Raw genomic sequence first — 20,955 nt, forward strand, 5'->3', positions numbered from 1 at the left:
CCTTGAGGCTTGACATAGGTTTTGAGCTCATACTTTTCGGCATAGACAAGGTGGGCATCAGGTTCACTTACTGTATAGGCATATATATATAATGATGCTTCAATTAGAGAATCACTTTATGCCTACCTTCTGCCATTATGCAGAGAGGCTCCTAAATATCCGGCAGAAGCTAACATTGTGTAATTCAAGTTTAGTTTGCTGCTATTTGGGGTGATTGAAGCGGGTACTACATATTTGTAGATGGATAAGTCACTATATGCACACATATCCAGTGTAACTTCCAGGTCTGGCTACTATACCAAAACACCTGTCTGTCATTCTAGCCGTTCTGCCAGTGCAAAATCTAATGCAATGGTCCGCAGTAGTGTTTTATCCTGTCATATACTCATACAGATCTCGTAACATTTCTGTATCAATTCCATGTGCTTCTTCATAGGTGTAGAGCATGAAAACAGTAAGGACAGCAGAATTACAAATGTCAGTCAACTTCTTTAACATTACTGCAAATCAACCTGATATTTTCATTCTGTCACTCAGTTGTGATTCAGTTTTATACTTCATCAACCATTCTACATTAGTATCATGTGATAAAGGACTGACTAATTTTCTTAGCACCTTTATTATCTAAGGCAGAAGAATATAATACATTATTGAAGGCCCGTTATTAAGTCCATTATTGAGATGAGATTATTAAGATAAGTGACTTACAAAAATATTTTATTGGTAAACATTCTGATATGCAGTAATTTTTGTTTCGAGGCATATCATCACACTTCCTCTGGGAAAGTGTGACTGGTTTTCCTTTTAAGTTTGGGCTGTTGATGCAAGATGATGATTCCATTTGGAAGTTTTCACAGCATTGTTGCTCAGTACTATACAGATGATTTCGGCAGTGCTCCTTTTCATTTGGAATAATCTCACACATTACAAATTGGACATCTTATTGGGCATCTGTTGTCTATTCCAACTTTTTGTTTTCTTTCATCAGTTGAAATCATGTACAGGCCTGGTTCTGAGTTTCAAGAAACAAAGCCGAGTTGCGTGGGTCAGAATATTAACTTAACTGACATGGCACGAAAGTAAATGGTGTTAACAGTTCCAACAGATTACTTTCTCATATAGATTAAAGCACCCCCAAAAAAGGATTATAATTTCCTTAAATCTGGAGTTGACAATATCTTGTGATTAAGAACTATTCGCACAACAAAATAGTCTGGAATATGGATACATATGACTGGTACTTAAGATGAACATCTTTGTATGAAAGGGCAGTGATTAACGGGAAACTGTTTTTTAAATTAATAATCCTTCATGACTAAGTGAGATTAAAAAAAGTTCATTACTAATTGAATATTTCTTTTTGCAGTGTATAATGATTCACTTGAAAGCAGTCAATCGCCCAGCTATTCTCCAAAAGAAACAGAGAATTGCAGCGCATTTTCTGATATAGTGAGTATGTAGCAGTATCATCTGTCATTGCTGTGACATGTACAATCCTTAGACATATTGGACTCAACCACTGTGATAGCTAGTTGCCAATTTCATAAAGAAGCAATGGCTGGGTGCAGTGTGCTTGTCATAGGGACCAACAGAGGTTCATTTGAAAGTTGCTAACGCATTTCACGAGAGCGTAAGAAGAAGCAGGAGCACACTATTTTATCTCTCATGCCTGCTACACTATTCCATAAGATTGTGGCTGATCTTTTTCCTCATTGCCACTGTACTGTACTAATTATTTCTTGTTTGCTTCCCATAATGTCTACATTTCTATTCTGAGTGAAGAAAATGTTAAAGTTTCATGATTATCTGATGAGATAAATTTATTTTGGGAGTCAAGTTATGGAACAGGCTTAGTGATGAGTTGAAATTTTGTTGCTCTCTGTCGAGTTTCAAAAAAGCCTTAAAATGTAAAATAATTAAGGATTATAATGTAAAATGATTAAAATGTAAAATAAGCAAGGATTACAATTGAGAGTTAATTTTTTTTTTTCCTTTGTAATGCTGATATTCTCGGTTATCTTATTTTATGGATTGTATACGATAGGCAAAAATAAGCTTTGTGGCTTCAGCCTATTCCTTTTTCGGTCATTGAATATGTGAACGTTGTGTGAAATGTATACAGTGTTGGTTCATATTCACACAGATTGTAAAGTTTTGTTCTTTTTAATGTATGACCGAAATAAACTATTCATTCATTCATATTTTGAACCTTGCTTTGAAAGCCTCACTGCTTGTTCTGAAATTATGACATCAGTTTCTTGACATTCCAGCCAGAGGAGACAAACTTTGCGTCTATTCTGTCACATCCATTAAGAATTTTGTAGATTTCAATTATATCACCTTGAGTGAGACATTTGTATACTTATTCTTCGGGACAATATATTGTTTATTTTCCAGTTTGCTTGCAGGTTTTACATGTTAACTCTCAGTCAGCAAAGATACCCAGATGTGGCTGAGCATTAGAATATTTCAACCACTTCCTACTGAAAGAATATACATTTTTAAAGCAAATTGGATGATCACACACTTTATTGCACCTGCCATATCCTTGCTCATTTAATTTACTAAACTTCTCCTGAAAAAGATACAATGCGCTGGAGTAACTGAGCAGGTCAGACAGCATCCCTGGAGAACATGGATAGGTGATGTTTTGAATTAGGATACTTCTCCAGTCTGACCCGAAAAGTTTCCTATCCATGTCCTCCAAGATGCTGCCTGACCCACTGAATTACTCCAGTTTTTTTTTCTTTTTTTGTAAAACAGCATCTGAGGTTTCTGTTATGGTGTCTTCTCAAAGGGACTCTAAAAGCACATTATTATTAATTCCTTTCTCCTTGCATAATATCTGGCTTGGGACAGCTTGCTCTCTAGTCAGATCCTCAAATTAGTGTATCATATATACATTCCATGCATTCCTCCCCACATTTATATTGTTAATTTGGTTTGGCCAGTCCTAAGCCACCCATGAATATAATTGCATCCTTGTATGCATCTCCATTTCACGTTTAATTTCTTGAATATCTTTCCTGTTTAATGACTTCTATACCACCTATCCCTTTCTGTATTTTAGCCCCATGCATACAGATTACATCTGGTTTTCCAAACCAAGTCTATCCCATCACTGCATTGCTTTCCTTCTTTGCCCTCGTCCCATTTTTGCTGGTCCTTCCTAAATAGAGTTTCCCATCCTTAATCACTTTAAAGCCATGTCTCTCTAAAATCAACAATAGCAAAAACCTAAGATCTTTGATAAATTAAAACCAGTATTATTGGAAACATGAATGGACAGTATAGAATCAAATAAGTAAAATTGACCAGCCAAAATAAAGCATGACTAAATATTAAAAGATTAGTATTGTAGTGAGATTGTTTCCACGATGTTACAGAAATGGAGGGATTATGGATCTAGTCCTATGAAATGGAGTGTAAAGTCATAGTCATACTGCATGAAAGTATGCCCTTTGGCTTAAAGGACCTGTCCCACTTAGGTGATTTTTCAGCGGGACTGCAGGCGGCTGTCAAGTTCGCGGCACTCGCCTGAAAAACCATGAACTGCAACGGCGACTGTCAGAGTGGAACACACACACGCACACCGCAAAAGCGGGGGCCGGGTAGCGCTGTCTGATATTCACATGGCGCAAAGCCAAGATGATACAGCCACACACCGCAATGAACAGGAAGATTAAGATGGGTAGCACAGTGTCCTTTAAAAGAGGGGGGAGGAGAGAGAAGGAGTGGAGACACTTTTAAGAAGCCAGGCAACTTCTAATAAGCCAGAGATACACAGCTGTGAAGTATTGGCGGGTATTTAACATTACCGGTCAGTTACCCTTGGTTCTGAAGACTCGTGCTTACGTTTTTTTACCCCAATGAGCCAATGAAAATGCCCACTCAGCAAAGGCAATTCACTAACTACTTATGACTACCTATAACTACATGGCGACCCCACTACAACTGCACCTACGACTACAGGATTATCGATTTTCTCCATGGCGACCAATGTTTGGTCGCAGAAAAAATTTCAACATGTTGAAAATTTTTCAGTGACTATACTGAGGCCACGGCTAGTTCCCAGAATGCGGGAACTCCTCGCGAGCATGAAGGAGACTCACCAGAGACCACCAGCGAATATGTGGCGACCATGTGGTGAGCGCTATCTCCTGCGCTCGTCTAAAAAATCGCCAAAGTGGGACAGGCCCTTAACTCTTCAAGTAGACAAAGATGCCCCACTTATGCTGTTCCTATTTGGTCCATATGCCCCTGAACCTTTCTTATCCATGTACCTGTCCAAATGTATTTTAAATGCTGTGATAGTACTTGCTGTAACTATCTCTCATGGCAGCTCGTTCCATATACCTATACCCTCCAAGTGAAAAAATTGTCCTCAAGATCCTGTTAAATATTTCCACACTCACCTTAAACCTGTATCCTTGAGTTCCTGATTCCCCTAACTTGAGTACTCTGTGCATTCACCCGATCTGTTCCCGTTATATACCCTTCAGCCTCCTGTACTTCAATGAATAAAGTCCTAGCCTGTCCAACCTTTCTTTATAACTCAGGCCCTCAAGTCCTAGCACCATTCTCATAATTTTTCTCTGCACTCTTTCCAGCTTCATGCCAGTCTTCCTCCAGCAGAGTAACCAAAACTGAGCACTTTTTTCCAAATGCAGCATCACCAACATTTTCTAATAATAACATAATATCCCAACTTCAAAACTCAATACCCTGACAGATGGTCAATTTACCCAACACCTTTGTGATCACCCTACCTACCTGGGACGCGATTTTCAGATAACTGTGTATTAGTAGTCCTAGATCCCTCTGCTCTACAACAGTCCCCAGGGCCATATCATTCGCTGTGGTTTGACTTCCCAAAATACTTTGCACTTGCCTGCATTACACTCCATTAAGTATTCCTCGGCCCACTTGCCCAGCTGATCAAGATCCTGCTGTAATTTATGGAAATCATCTTTAGTCTACAATACCACCCAATTTCAGCTGTAAACTTATTAATCATGCCTTGTGTATTCTCATCCAAGTGGTTGATATAAACAAACTGCATTGGGCTTGGCCTCAACCTCTGTGGTACACCACTAGTCACTGACCTCCAGGCCTTAGTGGCGTACCATACATAGTGTACAAACTTCTCTCACCACCGTCTGTTTTCTTCCATGCAGCCAATTCTAAGATGCATTTGTGGAAAGCTGTAAAGAACCACCGTGGCCTAAAAATCCATCAGGCAAGAATGAAATGCTCGGAGAAGGAGAAAGAAGTGCAGCACACAGGTCTTGAACCTGGTGAGACGTAGGAGCAGCCCAGCCAGGACTCACCACAGAGTCCAGTCCCTCCACGCACTAGAGTCTCCCAACTCCTGCAGAGTAGTTCCACAGCAACGGATTTGGTGGCCCCCAGCCAGCAACCGGAATGAATGGCTGCAGTTCGACAAAGACGTGACCGACATCATTCAAGCCACAGCCAAAGGAGATGTAGATCGCGACTCCAAACAATGACTGCCATCATAGTCAGTTATGCCTTGGAAAGATTTGGCCATCGCGAGAAAGGTATCACCAAGCCCACCACCTACACCATGAACCGCAGGGTCACCAAAATGCATCAACTGCGGCTGGAGCTTCAAACCCTCAAAAACCGGTACAAGACATCTATCGAAGAGGAGAAGCAAGCCTTGGCCGACCTACAAAACATCCTAAGGAAAAGGCTTATGACCCTCCGCAAAGCAGAATGGCACAGGAGAAGAGGAAGAGTGAGAGCTAGGAAGCGAGCAACGTTCATTTTCAATCCCTTTGTCTTTACCAGAGATTACTTGGGGACAAGCGCAATGGCCGCCTCATGTGCTCAACAGATGAAGTAGATTGCTTCCTCCATGACACCCTGAGCGATCCAATGAGGGAACAGGAGCTTGAACTCAACAAAGATCTCATCAGCCCAGCCCCCCCACAACAGAGTTCAATCTGAGGGAGCCGAGTCTGAAGGAGGTTGAGGAGGTCATCAAGGCGGCACGCTCAGCCTCAGCTCCAGGCCTTAGTGGAATACCATACCTAGTGTACAAGCGCTGCCCAGAACTCCTTCGACACCTATGGAAGAACTTGAAGGTGGTAGGGCGAAGGGGGAGAGTTGCTGACCAGTGGAGGTGCGCTGAGGGAGTTTGGATCCCGAAAGAGGAAAACTAAAAGAACATCATTGAGTTTCGGTCAATCTCGCTGCTGAGCATCGAAGGAAAGGTGTTTTCAGCATTGTCTCCATAAGATTAACTGAGTTTCTCATCAAAATCAGCTACATTGACCCCTCAGTACAGAAGGGTGGGATTCCGGGATTTCCCGGCTGTTTGGAGCACACTGGAGTAGTCATGCAACTCATCAAAGAAGCCCATGAAAACAGAGACGACGTAGTTGTTCTGTGGTTGGACCTCGCCAGTGCCTATGGGTCCATGCCGCGCAAACTAGTTGAGCTTGCACTACCATGACACCATGTTCCCAGCAAGATCAAGGTCCTGATCCTGGATTACCATAATTTCAGGCTGAGGGTGACTTTCTGGGTCAGAAACATCGGACTGGCATTAACTTGGAAAAGGAATAATAAAGGGCTGCACCATTTCTGTTTTTCTTTTTGCTTTTGCCATGAACATGGTGGCCAAGTCAGCCGAGGTAGAATGCAGAGGCCCCCTAACCAAGTCTGGTGTACGACAGCCCCCAATAAAAGTTTTTATGGACGATCTTACCATCACCACAACATCGGTCCCAGGAAGTAGGTGGATCCTACAAGGTCTTGAGAAACCTATCACCTGGGCAAGGATGAGTTTCATGCCAACAAAGTCAAGGTCCATGGTGCTGAAGAAGGGGAAGGTGACTGACAGATTCCACTTCGTACTATCTGGAACTGCCATTCCCTCCATCACTGAGCAACCTGTCAAGAGCTTGGGGAAGGTTTTTGACGCAATTCTGAAAGACTCGGCCGCCATTCAAAAGTCTATCAAAGACCTTGAAGCCTTGCTCACCAAAGTCGACGTCAGGCCTGCCAGGCAGATTCAAGGCCTGGATCTATTAGCATTCCATCCTGCCCAGAGTCCTGTGGCCTCTGCTGGTTTACGCTGTTCCATTGACCACAGTTGAGTACCTCGAAAGGAAGATCGGCAGCTCTCTCTGCAGGTGGCTTGGCCTTCCCCGCAGCCTCAACAGTGCTGCACTATATGGGACCAGTAATATCTTGCAGCTCCCATTCAATGGCCTAACAGAAGAGTTTATGGTGGTGCGAACAAGAGAAGCTTTGCAGTACAGGGACTCTAGTGACCAGAAGGTGTCATCGAATGGCATCGAGGTGAGACCAGGGAGGAAATGGAGTGTGGAGAAAGCAATGGAGGTGGCAGAGTCACGCATTAGGCAAAATACATTGGTGGGAGTCATGTCAACTGGCAGAGCGGGTTTGGGATACTTCCCCAAGGTTGGCAAGGCCCGGGGCAAGGAGAGACACCATCTAATCCAGGAAGAAGTCCGAGCAGGTGTGGAGGAAGAGCATGTGAGCAGGACGGTGGGGCTCAGGCAGCAGGGAGTGTGGACAAGGTGGGAGAACATACCGCAGTGCAGGATTACCTGGTCAAACATCATGCAGGCACACCTCCAGCGCGTCCGGTTCCTTGTCCAAGCTGTCTACGATACCCTACCAAGCCCAGCAAACCTCCACATCTGGGGCAAGAGCGAGATACCTTCCTGTCCACTTTGCTCTGGAAGAGAATCTTTAGAACATCTCCTCAGCAGCTGCCCAAAGTCTCTTGGGGAAGGTCGCTATTGGTGGCGCCATGACCAGGTGCTCAAGGTGGTTGCTGAGAGCATAACCACCGCCATCAGTAACAGCAAACACTACCACACCCCAAAGAAATCAATCACTTTTGTCAAAGCTGGAGAGAAGCCCCGACCACAAGCAAAAACAAGGACGGGCCTCCTCTACACAGCCACTGACTGGCAGTTACACATTGATCTGGGCAAACAGCTGAAATTTCCACAGCACATCATAGCAACATCACTCCGGTCAGACATGATCATCACCTCCGAAGTGACAAAACATCTGATCATTCTGGAGCTGACAGTGCCCTGGGAAGAGCGTATTGAAGAGGCTAATGAGAGGAAACGCGCAAAGTACCAGGAACTGGTGGAGATGTGCCAGGACTGCGGCTGGAAGACATACTATGAGCCCATGGAGGTGGGCCGTCAAGGCTTTGCAGGATGCTTACTCTGCAAAGTCCTCAACCAGTTGGGCATTACGGGGATGGCAAAGAAGAGGGCCAATCAATCCGCAAGTGAAGTCACAGAGAAAGCCACTAGGTGGCTTTGGATTAAGAGGGCTGATCCGTGAGCGGTTGCTGCTGGGACGCAAGTCGCTTGATCAACCCCGGCTGGGTCGCCTGGGCGAGGGTGTCTGATGTTGCGAGACCCGAAACACCCGATGACCTCAGGTCACATCACTGAGGATGCGTCCCAGCGCATCTAGAAGATGTATCTTTCACACTATATCGTTAGCTAACTCTAACTGGCACCCATGAGATTTAACCTTCCAGAGAAGCCTACTATGTAGTATTATTGCACAGTTGAAGAAATAAAGGGAAAAAAATGGTCACAATGTTACTGTTCTGATATTTAAAAAAATTGAGAGAAGTTAAGGGCCTGTTCCACTTAGGCGATTCTTTAGGCGACTGCCAGGGATTCATTTTAATGGAATTCACCTACGACACCTGGCGACAACCTACGACAACTCCTCCTTCAACCTACAACAGCAAAAATTGTCACCACTGTCGCCGAGAATTTTTTTTAACATGGTGAAAATTTTGCGGCAGTCGTCCAAAACAAATCGCCTAAGTGGGACAGGCCCATTACTGATGGAAGTTACTCAACTGGATAAACAAACAATAAAAAAGATTTCGTACACAAGGAAGGAAAGGGACTTTCTAATTTTTAATAATAAACACAGTATTAGTTCTTGGATAAATAGAAAACATAATTAATTTCAGCTCATACAATTTATTTACCAAAGCCTTAATTAAATTAAGTGCAAAAAATGAATATCAGAAGGAGGAAGAAATGATAGGGGTTTGTTAGATTTCATTATGCTCAAGGTATATTGGGAGTTGTCCAGAAAGTGTAAATCATAAAGTCCTTAAACTGACGTTGCATGTTATGACAGATGCTCTTTTGTAGATTACAATTAAAAGGACTCATGTAATTCTCCCTTAATTATTCTCTCTCAATTATTTCCCTTTGTCCAGTCAGAATTAGATGCGCAATTAGATGCTTCAGTTGTAAACAACGGCCAAGTTCAGGATAAGCATCTTGGTGACAAGCCTGTTGGAGAAAACGTCCAAAGTGCACCATTTCATGAAAGCTCAAGGGGAACAAACAGTACAGGCCGATATTGTCCTTTTTCTATTTACTCAGACGAGTCAAACCTGTTTAATATTGAACAGAAAGAAAATCATGATCAGTTTGTACCATCTTCAATGTATTGTAAATCAGAGACTTATGCTTTTGAGCAAAATATTATATGCACCAAGTCATTTCAGGGTCAAGATGCATGGACACAGACTGAATGTTCATTGATGCATGTTGCTATACAGTGCAACTTATCAGATGCCACAGAGAGTCTTGTTCTTCTTGGCAAGAACTAAGCAGTCTGGAAGATAACCAAAACTATTTTGTGCATACCACTAGGGGCCATTGCAGGCCATCAAATATATGTTTATACTATTTGGATACACAAACAGAAGAATATTTGAATATTGGCTGTAGGCTGCCTTTGGAAGTAGTGGATGAACCAAAATGTCTTAAAGCCAAAAGTGAAGGAAAGAGAAAAAATAGTGAAGAGCAAAATTAGTGGTTAGCAAAAGACCAGTGGTTCTGTTTTAATCCACAGTAGCTGTGACAACAGTGAATTTCAAATTCCAGAGTCTGAACAGGTAAATCAAATATTTCAAAGTGAAAATTAAGTCTGTAACTTAACTACCACTCAGAATGTAATAAAACAAAAGGAACCAACAGATAAACTCAATGACATATACGTGACCTATCAAGACCTACAGGACTTTTTTTTTTAATTCACTGTCCTCAATAATGCTTTGGCACATGGCACTGAAGTCAAAGTGTTTTTCCTGAAACCTTTAGTTATTAATATCCTTATCTACTTGATGCTACATATTATGGAGATAGTTATAATAGTTTATCTTTCCATTAGCTATTTTGTTATAAATCCACTACCTTCCGTGGCATTAAGTTATATGGACAAGATTGATCCCAGGTTTGGGATTAAGTCTGAAGTGAATTCTACCGATAGTCAGATGTTACAATCAGTATTGTAACATCTCAATTAAGTTCTTTCTTTTGATAGTTTCGGTGACCCATATGTGGAATTGTTTTTGCATGAATCAGAAGCAGAGGTCATGCTGAATCTGTGGAGAGGGACACAGTTAGTATTTCAGGTCAATTAATCCACATCTAAATGAGAAAAGTAAGAGAACAACTGTTAATCAAGTTGCATAGGAGAGGTGGAATGATACACCTATTATGTCTATAATAGGCTGGGAACATTGATCCACCCTTCTTCCCCTGAAACATATCACATTTGAGGCAAAGGGTCAATAACCCAAAATGTTGAAAGTTTCTCTCTCCATAATGTTGGACCCGCAGAATATTTCTGCAATTATTTTTGCAGATTGAGCTGGTGCAGCCTTTTATTTTTTACTTTTATTGGATACCAGCAAGAAATAGGTGCAACATTTTTGCTAGAATCTGGATTTAGTGCTGAAAACAGGTGCTTGGCAAAGGTGCTGATGTCTATTAATGCATCCTAAGCTTTTGATTTCTAAATTAATGAGGGAAATAAAAGATAAACACATCTGGTCTTCATCACCCTTCTATTAAGGCTTTTCACTTCTACTCAATAGTAACCATTTCCATAACAGATACATCCAATGTACATTAACCACCTATGTTCTTAATTTCATCATTTCTGTTGGTGCCAATTGTTTTTCTTTTGTACCAATTCTCTTTACAATAACTACCATTAAACCTTCCGTCACACCTGCACTGCATTTATTAATTCTTTTCACTAATCCCACACTTCACTTTCACAAACACAACTGATGATCCAGTTTATTCTCCGAATATTGCTCTCTCCTCTCCTGTTCATACCGAGCACCTCTCACTGTGTGACGTGGAACTCGTTCCACACCAGCCTCACACTTCTGTTGCAGCTTTACTTTTACCCATTTAGACACCATTCAATCTTTGAACTTTAAGCACAATTTACAAAAGAGAATTGGAAAATTACTGCACACCGAGCTGGTACTAATTTCTTAAACTCTAAGATTGTAGGGAACAATCGTGTGAACTGGAAAGTCTGTAGAGGAAAAAAGGAAAATAAGGGAAAGTCTGCAGAAAGTTACTTCAACGAGATTGTAAAGATTTGGCAATGTATTTTTCAAATTACAGACTTTGTAATGTCATGCTTGCAGGTGGGGAGCAAAATGTTTACCATTAGCTGTCATGCAAAGTGTATCAATGGGTCTGCTCATCTCTTTTACCAGAAGAGAAGTTTAACTTATTGGACAAATCATAAAAGTGTGGAGATTCTAACACTGATGAATCAGACACATTTTGAAGGAAACATAAATCTACATAAAATTGCTGATGTTTTAGTTACTTGGAATACCCATTGGTTGCACAACCCAAGTATCGATGCAAGGCTCAATCGAGACCCGTTACAGAAAAAAGATGGATGAAAGAGAACATTTACCAAGTGGTTTTGTTCAGGTTGGAGACTTGCATGCAATAATATGTGGTAAATCTATTGGTAAATTGACCTTGCACATATTTTAAAGCCAATTACAGATCTCTTGGCCTTTTGATTGAGAGGAGATTTAAAAACAAACAAAAAAAAAAATTCATGGCAAAATGTTTAAATGCTCGATTTAAATTTTGGAGAGGAAATGTTTAATTGTAAAGATAGCTAACATTAATATAAAATGTTACACTGGGGAAACTAATATTTAGTCTTATTTGCATTTGTTATTTCAAAATTGTGAATACATATTCACAATAATGCTAATTTGACAATATTATATAAATGTTCATGTATCAAATAAGATTTGAAGACAATGTTGCTGATCAATTAATATTTATTATTTCCCTTGACAGCTGATTTATTAGTCAACAATTCAATAACTGGACCCATTTACTTTTATATAAAGCAACAATATTAAAATGTACAGTAACATTAACAAACATAATTTTACAACACTAATGTACAAAAATTTCAGATTTTAATAAGGTCACTCAGATGATAGATATCCGCATTAAAAAACTGAATACTGAATCAGAATTGCCAAGGTATCTAAATATCATATCTCATGGTGATCTTCAACTTCCTGTATTATATAAAATGTTTATCTACCTGTTTAAAAAAAAAAAATGGTTATTAAAATAAAATTTGTTTCAAATGTTGCCAGGTTGCAAAAAATTGTTTTACAAATGGTGAGTAATTTTGGCTCATCCAACAGGGTTCATCTTAAACAGAACACTAATAGCATGGAATAACAAGAAAAATAGATCCAAATTTTGATTAACCATTTTCACTTGAGCATCACCGTTAGTGTTAAACACTGCTTGTCAAGTTTATATATATTTGTATTACTTTGTAAACTTTGCATTGATTATGGATATTGTTGTTTTTGACAAATCTTTTTCATGGTAACTTTGGAAAATAAATACTAGAACATCGAAAAGATGACCTTGGTAATCCTAATATATTCAACTAGTTCCACAAAGTATTCTTTCAAAAAGTACTGTTCGAGACATATGTCATCCAAAAAAGGTCCCTTCAAATCCATACAAACATATAATCTGACCATAATACAATTTCTGAAGTTAAGTTCTTCATTGGGAGATGAGCGAAGCTCCTTGCAGTGCAGTAAAACTAATAAATTTAAAAACTAAAATTTAAAAATATTGCAACAATTCAGTAATTAGCATATTTCATATAATTTGTCAGGCAAATTTACTTCATCTATTACTTTGAAATACATGGCTAATACATACTCATAAGTTTGTGATTGAGCTTTATAAAATGGTGAAAAATGTCACAATTCTTTTTCAATTTCAGCAAATAGTAGTGACCCGAACCACTTTCTGAACAAATATAGCAGTATTACAAAGAATAATGCTTTCCTTCCCACTCCAATAATTTATTTTCATCTCAGAGGAATGACCCCCTTCTTCACCAGTACAAAATTGGAACTGACCTCTACATCAGGGATGAGAAAGAATGTTGATGTTAAATGTGTTGAGACAAGAGGTGACAAAGTTGACATTACAATAAACCCTCGTTATATCGGACCATGCGTGGGGATTGGGGAATGGTGTTAGTTATTGCCGACTGTCCCGTATAACCAAGTAAAGTATTATCATTGTATGTACTTGAAATAAAGAACTGCAGACACAGAAAGCTGGAGTAACTCAGCTGGACAGACAACATCTCTGGAGAGAAGGAATGGGTGTCGTTTCGGGTTGAGACCCTTCTTCAGACTCGACCCAAAACATCACCTATTCCTTCTCTCCAGAGATGCTGCCTGTCCCACTGAGTTACTCCAGCATTTTGTGTCTATCTTTGATCTAAACCAGCATCTGCAGTTCTTTCCTGCAGATCATAATTAATACACAAACAGACACAAAATGCTGGAGTAACTCAGCGGGTCGGGAAACATCACTGGAGAACATGAACAGGTGACATCAAGACCCTTCTATGGACTGATCCAGTCTGTTGAGTTAATCCAGCACGCTGTTGTTTCACCATAAAGCCAGGTGCCGATGCAGCTGGTCTGCACCAGCGAGCTTTTCTTCAACAGCTACTGCACGGTCCAGTTGATGTAGCGGCTCATTTTGTAGTGCCTGGGGACAGGTCGTTGGGCCGCTGTTACTGACAGGACGCGCTCGGTCACCGTGGGGCTCTCTCCCCTCTCAACAGCTGCCACTTCTTCCTATCGGCAATCACTTTGTCCACTACCCGCCCCACCTTCTCCCCTGCAGTCACCGACATCTTCCAATGTAGAGTATGTGGCGACTCTGGTGGAAGGAGGAGGCGGCGTTGGAGGAAGGGGGGAGAAGCCGAGAAGACAGACCATTGGGAGAAGGAGGAAGAGGGGCGGTGGAGCGGGGAGTGGAAGAGATTGATGCTGAGCGGAGGGAACCCCACAGTCACCGAGCGCATCCAGTCGGAGGTAGTAGCCTGAAAAAAGCGCTGAAGGACAGACTGCAACAGCCATGTCGACCAAACCGTGCCGAGAATGAAGGGCTTGCTGGTACACCTTGTGATCCGGAGATGGCGCTGGAAGCCGAGGCTGTAAGTGGCCAGGTAGGTTGTGTGAGCTGGGGTGGTGTGGTCAGGACTGTCTGCTATAACCAATATCTATTATAAAAGGATCGCTAAAATGAGGGGTTACGGTAAATGGATAATGATTGGAGGTGCTCCATCCATTAGTCCCAGCTTTCAAATTACAGAAGGAAAAGGTTAGTTCCATTGTAGCAAACTGTAACTCTAGGAATACCGTTAAATGTATAGTTTTAAAAACTGACTGCAATTTTAAAGCAATCAGACCACTTGGGACCAGAAACAATACAAAATTAATATGAAGTAGTTGTGACATACAGTGTGCATCAGTTTTTGTAATATTTATTAATGTTATTTGGTTATTTTCTATTTAACAGAAAATTCTTTACACATTTCAGAGCTCTGAATTCTGACATACATTATGCTCTGGTTGTACTGTTTGAAAATCAAAACCATTATTAATTCACATTGAAATGCAAAAGTCTTTGAGCTTCCTGTTTTTAAAAGTGCAGCCACATCAATTATCAACCATAATTTAACAAATGATAAAAGGCATACTGATATACTGAAACGCTAAATTTGATAAATTAAAATGTTCAATTTGATGTGAATGTTTCCATTCTGTGTTTAAGCACAGAAATCAAATAGTACTTGGTTTTCATTGATACTTTTTAAACTGCCACATAATGTTTTACTGCACTAACTCAAAATTGATTCGTCTGATGTTATATTAAAAGTTGTCTGCCTAGAGATATGATGTCTACATTTTCATCTGATAGAATATACGTGTTTTCATATTTATTTCCGTGGAATGCATTTTTTACCACAAATTTCTTTTTGGTTATAATGACAACTGTAGATGACTGGCCTCTTATTTTTTTTAAATCATTAGAGAAAATAGGCAGCATTATAGTTATACAAATCAAAAAAAACACATACCCTGAATCAATTTTTTTTTTTTAGCTTCCAGTTCCCATAAGTACTTGGACAACCTTTGTAGAGTAGTGATAAGTAATATATTCAGCACCTATAGCTGGCAATGATAGAAAAGTGAAAGTCAAAGGCCACATGTCTGCTACATACAATTTTGAACAACACTGCCAAATGGCATGCTTAAAAAAAATCTTAATAAACAAAGTAACAGTAAAGAAAATTGTAGGCAGACATAACGTGGTATTTTTGTATCAGAATTTGTGATCTTTTCTTTGTCAGCAAGTTAAATGCCTTTGTGACTTTGAAAAATACGTAAAACTCAAAAGTACAATATGCATGTCACTGTCAAGTGTAAGTCAAAGTTCAATATGCATGTCATTGTCAATACAATATGCATGTCATATGCTGGTACCTAGCAAGACGAGTCTTTTAAACAGAAAACAAGGCTGAAACATAAATGTCTATCAAAATAATTACATTTATAGCACTTTTTCAATGGTGTTAAGCACTGAAAAAATACTTCCCATTAACAATCAAGCCTACCTTTTAAATAATGCTCTTAATATTCCTTTTAGTTATTTTCTACTATATTTTATTTTTTACGGAATTCATTATCCAAGATTCCAGATAAACACGTTTCTTAAGAACCTTGCTCTGCATCTGACTGCTAGAACGTGTGCAAATGATAAAGATGACAACCTGTCATGTTGTTGCTTGTGAGAAAGTTCTTTGTATACCTGAAGAAAAATTGGTTTATCAAAAGTGAAAATGAGCAGAAACATCCCACATGATACCAACTATCAGCACTTAAATACATCACAACACCAGACTACTTTGAATACTTTAGTGTAACACATAAGAATATTATAATTAAGTTAATATGGTTTTATTTTAAAAGAGGTTATAATTTGTGAACATAAAAGCTATAATCTGAAATGCCTATTTGCTACATTTTTAATCTACATCATAGTGGCAGATGCAGAGCCTAATATCAGCGGCAAGTGCTGTTAGCAGGTAAATCAAAGTACATTTGTTTGCCCACCTGTATACCAAACAATGCCTTCTTCATTTTCACTTCTTTGAACAAGTGGACTAGAGGCTATAAAATAAAAACACAATGGTTTAAAATGATCACCAAAGTTAGAGAAATAAAAAACAACAATTATTTTTCTTTAAATTGAAGCAGCAGCATCGAAATGCAGAATCAGACACCAAACCAGAAGCAGAGTAGGTGGACAACAATATTCCTTGATTCTTAAGACCAATCATAAAAGACACCATAGCAGATCATTCCACATCAGAAGTATCATTATCAGAAAGATGATAATTGCTTCCTTTCACTCGAATATATTCAATGTGCCGACCTTCATCAGAATCCAAAAGGCCGCATGTACATAGTCGGTTCTCAAACAAGGTCTCAATTTCTTCCAACTTTATTCCTTTAGTTTCTGGAAGACATCCATATATGAAAAACAACCCTAAGGCAGCTAGCGCAGAATACAAGAAGAAAACACCTGCAACACAAAAGTCCAGAGAAAGTCAAATCATTAACATGGCCTTAAAGGGTGATGGGGGAGAAATTGATATCACTGAACAGAGATTAATACTAAAGAGAATGTATTTACGGTTTTACTCAGTACAAAAGGCACTTTGATAATACCTTACAAAAAATGAAAAGATTTGTATAGTCTTGAATCAAATGTAAATAATGGAAAAAATAAATATGTTCAAAATTTTACAGATGGAGACATTAATTTCATAGGTATACTACATTAGAAACTGGAAACTTGAAACCTCAATAAATCTAATAGATTCCCATCTACCCTAAATGCATTAAATTGGTATTGTACCTGTACCGAAACCTCAAATAAACATATTTTAAGAAATACATCTTTTCATTAATTACTTGTGGTCACAAGGGGGCACAGAAGATACCATTTTATCTGCATGTGCATGTTTAAAAAACTTAAAATTCAAATTGAATATGTAAATTGGATGGAAACAAAAGCTTTGTGCCTAAAAGATTCTGACAGTACTTTATGTTCTTTTTAGCAGTACATAATCCTGTACTTTAAATGGCTTTTCTTTCAGTTCCTGGGCTGCTTAATTAATCTAACAGATTCCATTAAAATAAATCCTGGATTAAGGAATGTATCATCACATATTTACCAAGAATCTATTACTCGGCAGTAGTATCAAACATACTATATTGTCATTTCAGCACATTTCTAGCTCTGAAATGTATTCCTCTGAATTCAATGAAATGGATTTAAAATAGAAAGCCATGTGCTAACACAAGTATGTTTAGTATTACAATTGAATTTCAGGTCAATACTATTCTTGACAATCCTGCTGACTTTCTTCTGTGCAAAATTATCATATTCTCAATTTGTATTCAATTGAACGATTAATATTTATTAAGTACTCAAACAAAATTTAAATAAACTAGAATAGTTTACTGCGGAGTGCTGCTGTTTTGTCTATTTTACAGCAAGCTTATTTAACTTATGATATATTGTTAAATGGAGGCAAAATAAAAATTCAAAAATTGTCACAATATATAATATATTTTTTAAATTAATCTCCTACCATAATATGAGAGATACTCTGCCAAATGCAAAAATGTCAATGATACAAGGACATTGAAAATCCAGTTGACTCCAGAAGACATTGCATTTCCTGTACTTCTTGCCCACATTGGATATATTTCAGAATTTACTGTCCAAGGCATGGAACCCATTCCTGAAAATGATACAAAATTAAGTAATTTGCAGATACAAGTCTTCCCTAATATGAGCCGAACATTTGCCCTCAAGATAATGCAAGGCCCATGTTGCTCACATTTGGCTGTGCAAGTTCATATATGTAGTTAAATATGGCAGTCTAGAAGTTTCTGTCCCAGTGGTGCTGAAATATCATCTGTCACTGCTGTGACCACCACTGGAATAATGTTTTCATTTCCATGGGGGCCTAATTCTAGAAGATTTTTAGGCAAACGATTCCAAGAATGTCTGGCTTACCACAGAGTGCTAAAGCATAGGTTGATCTCCTCGGAATTTAGAATATTAAAGACAATCTGATAAGTATTTAAAATTATGAAGGATCTAAATAGAATAAACACTATACGCATTCTGAGGGGGACCTGGTCAAGAATTAAAAGGCAATGAAAGACGTTGATTGGTAAAAGGACCAAAACCGAGGAAAGCAGGACAGGAAATGTTTTTGTTTACACAGTAAGTGGCTAGCGTCTGGATTGTAATTCGGGGAGAATAATAGATGCATGTTTAGTCATGACGATCTCAAGCGAAATGGCTACAACTTTTTTCCTTACACTGAAAACTATCTTTAGAAACTAGTAGAAACAAAGAACTGAGGATGCTGGTTCGTTCACAAAAGGAGTAATTCAGCAAGTCAGGCTGGAGAACATGGATAGGTGACATTTTAGGTCGAGACCCTTCTTCAGACTAATTGTAAGGGGCAGGGAGAAGAAAGCTGGAAAAGGAGAGAGGCAGGTCAAAACGTGGCAGGTAATAGGTCAACACAGGCCAGGGTGATTTTTTGACAGGCAGATGGTTGGAACGACAGTCAAAGAACAATAGATGTGAGACAGCTTGGGAGGTGCAGGGGGGAGAAATAGGTGGGAGTTCAGGGGGGAGGAATGAGAGGGCTGAGTGTGGAGGAGTGAAGAGTGAGAAAGGTTAGCTAACATTCCTCATATTTTGCTTAGGGAGCATAAAGCCCAACGGTATAAACATCGAAACCTGTGTCACATCAATTATTGTTTATGACTATAGTTTCAACCATCTACCAGTCCAAAAAAATCCCCCTGGCCTGCGTTGACCTATGACCTGCCACATTTTGTCCTGCCTCTCCCCCTTTCCAGCTTTCTCTCCCTTCCCCCCCCTTCCCCCCCCCCCCCCCCCAAAATCACTGAAGAAGGGTTTCAACATAAAATGTCACCGATCCATGTTTTCCAGATATGCTGCCTGGCCTGCAGAGTGACTTTTGCCCTTTGTGTCCCTTTTTAAACTTCAGAAATTATATATATTCAGCGCTTAAAAATAACATTTTAATGCTTTTTATCAAAGGCTGCTTTCTAATTAGTAAAATGTTACCATATCAATAACAATTGAACATGTTTCATACCTGGTGCAAAAAAGATAAGATACAAGATAAGACCCAATAATGCAGTCCAGGAATATTTTGTGGGACAGAAGTTAAATGCCCAAGACAATCCTTCTTTCTTAAACTCTGACTCATTGCTGCACCTGTAAACGTCAAGGAGGATTATTGCAATTGATAAGGTCACATGGTTGGTAAAATTAAATTTGAAACAGATACCTTTAGTCTGGTATGGATAGTCAAAGGCTATCAACTTCCAATTCTACTTATTATAAACATTTACATCAGAAACAACTGTAAATCTACTGCATCACTGAGATTGACCCAGCATAGGAAGATTCACACAGAAGTAAATAGTCTAAGCTAATTGCTAACATATGCAAATATTTTTTTTCTCCCATCATTTAAACAGAAATTCCCTAACCTTGTCCACTTTGAATTGACCTTTCAAATTCTACCCTCATCTGTCCAAAGCTGCATTGTTGATCATTTTAAACTGATGCATCTCAATCCCCAAAACCAGGAGGAGGATTTCTTTAACCAACCTCGATTCTACTTGTATTATCGTCAGGGCCTATGCCGTACTCACAATGCAAACTTTTGTATTCCCTTTTCTGGTTTGCTGTCACTAAGTAAGGGTCCTCTGGTGCATCTTAGTTGCTTTGCAATGTTAAAAGATGTATCATTAATGAGATTTCCAGTGGGGTTCCACAGGGCTCAGCACTTGGCCCCTGTCTGATGGTTTCAATGGTGCAGAATTTGATGAAGGAACAGGATTAGAAAAAGATTGATCATGATGATACAAAAAAGTCATGTGGCTGACCATGACTGGAAAGTTTTAGAAATTAGTACAACACATTATACTTTTTCCAATGGTATTAATAATAATTAATTTATCTGCTTACACTGTTCCACTATTTCTTTTAATTTTGTCCTTCCAGAATTCTGGTTTTCATTAGTTTTTCAATCCCGGAACTTTGAATTCTCCAACTTCAATTGAAATCCACTACGCCCTCTTTTCCATACCATCCACTTATACTCCGATGTGCACCCATTTCTCCCAGCTCTCCCAATCACCTTGCTCCTTTACCCATCTCCTCATCCCTAAGACTCGCATTTTGCTTTCATCCACCTCTTTTCCTGCCCGTCCCCACTTCCACCCATATCCCTTCCTCTGTCTTTGTATTTCACTACTTATTGAACACTCGTTTGTCTTCTTTTCATCTCTAGCTTTTGTCACTTACACCACCCACCTCTTACCAGTATTCACCTATCACATGCCGGGTTTTATCCAATGAGTCTGAAGTACGGTCCCAACTCGAAACATCATTTGTCTATTTCATCCACAGATGCTGCCTGGCCCGCTGAAAACTTGGTCAAGTTATGCACTACTTATTTTGCCTCCGCTGATGTACTAAGTCTCTAAACATTATTCCATGAAATCACACTCCAAACTTCAGGGGTTGTTAGCTTGCATTTGGATGCCTGGATTGTCCTCTATTCTAATCTATTTAATAA

The 20,955-nt window shown here is 39.3% G+C and overlaps 2 protein-coding genes across 5 annotated transcripts in view; one reads left to right on the forward strand and one right to left on the reverse strand.

Annotated features, from left to right (window-relative positions):
- LOC129708001 (uncharacterized protein C12orf40-like) overlaps positions 1–12,059 on the forward strand; it is a 43,689-nt gene extending 31,630 nt beyond the window's left edge. For both annotated transcript variants that reach the window (XM_055653558.1, XM_055653557.1), the window contains 2 exons: positions 1,367–1,449; positions 9,272–12,059. In XM_055653558.1, the coding sequence (XP_055509533.1) occupies positions 1,367–1,449; positions 9,272–9,670 (482 nt within the window). In that variant the 3' untranslated portion in view covers positions 9,671–12,059. The remainder of the gene's footprint in view (positions 1–1,366; positions 1,450–9,271) is intronic.
- Positions 12,060–12,157: 98 nt separating this feature from the next.
- The window catches only part of LOC129708000 (proton myo-inositol cotransporter-like), a 55,502-nt gene continuing 46,704 nt past the window's right edge, over positions 12,158–20,955 (reverse strand). For 2 of the 3 annotated variants that reach the window (XM_055653556.1, XM_055653554.1), the window contains 5 exons: positions 19,462–19,583; positions 17,905–18,057; positions 16,680–16,829; positions 16,358–16,414; positions 12,158–16,052 (listed from right to left, as the gene is read on the reverse strand). In XM_055653556.1, coding sequence (XP_055509531.1) covers positions 16,018–16,052; positions 16,358–16,414; positions 16,680–16,829; positions 17,905–18,057; positions 19,462–19,583 — 517 coding nt within the window. In that variant the 3' untranslated portion in view covers positions 12,158–16,017. Of the gene's footprint in view, positions 16,830–17,904; positions 18,058–19,461; positions 19,584–20,955 lie in introns of all 3 variants that reach the window. The other variant, XM_055653555.1, reaches the window with a different exon arrangement.

Source organism: Leucoraja erinacea, chromosome 22, assembly GCF_028641065.1.
Source record: "Leucoraja erinacea ecotype New England chromosome 22, Leri_hhj_1, whole genome shotgun sequence".
NCBI lineage: Eukaryota > Metazoa > Chordata > Chondrichthyes > Rajiformes > Rajidae > Leucoraja > Leucoraja erinaceus.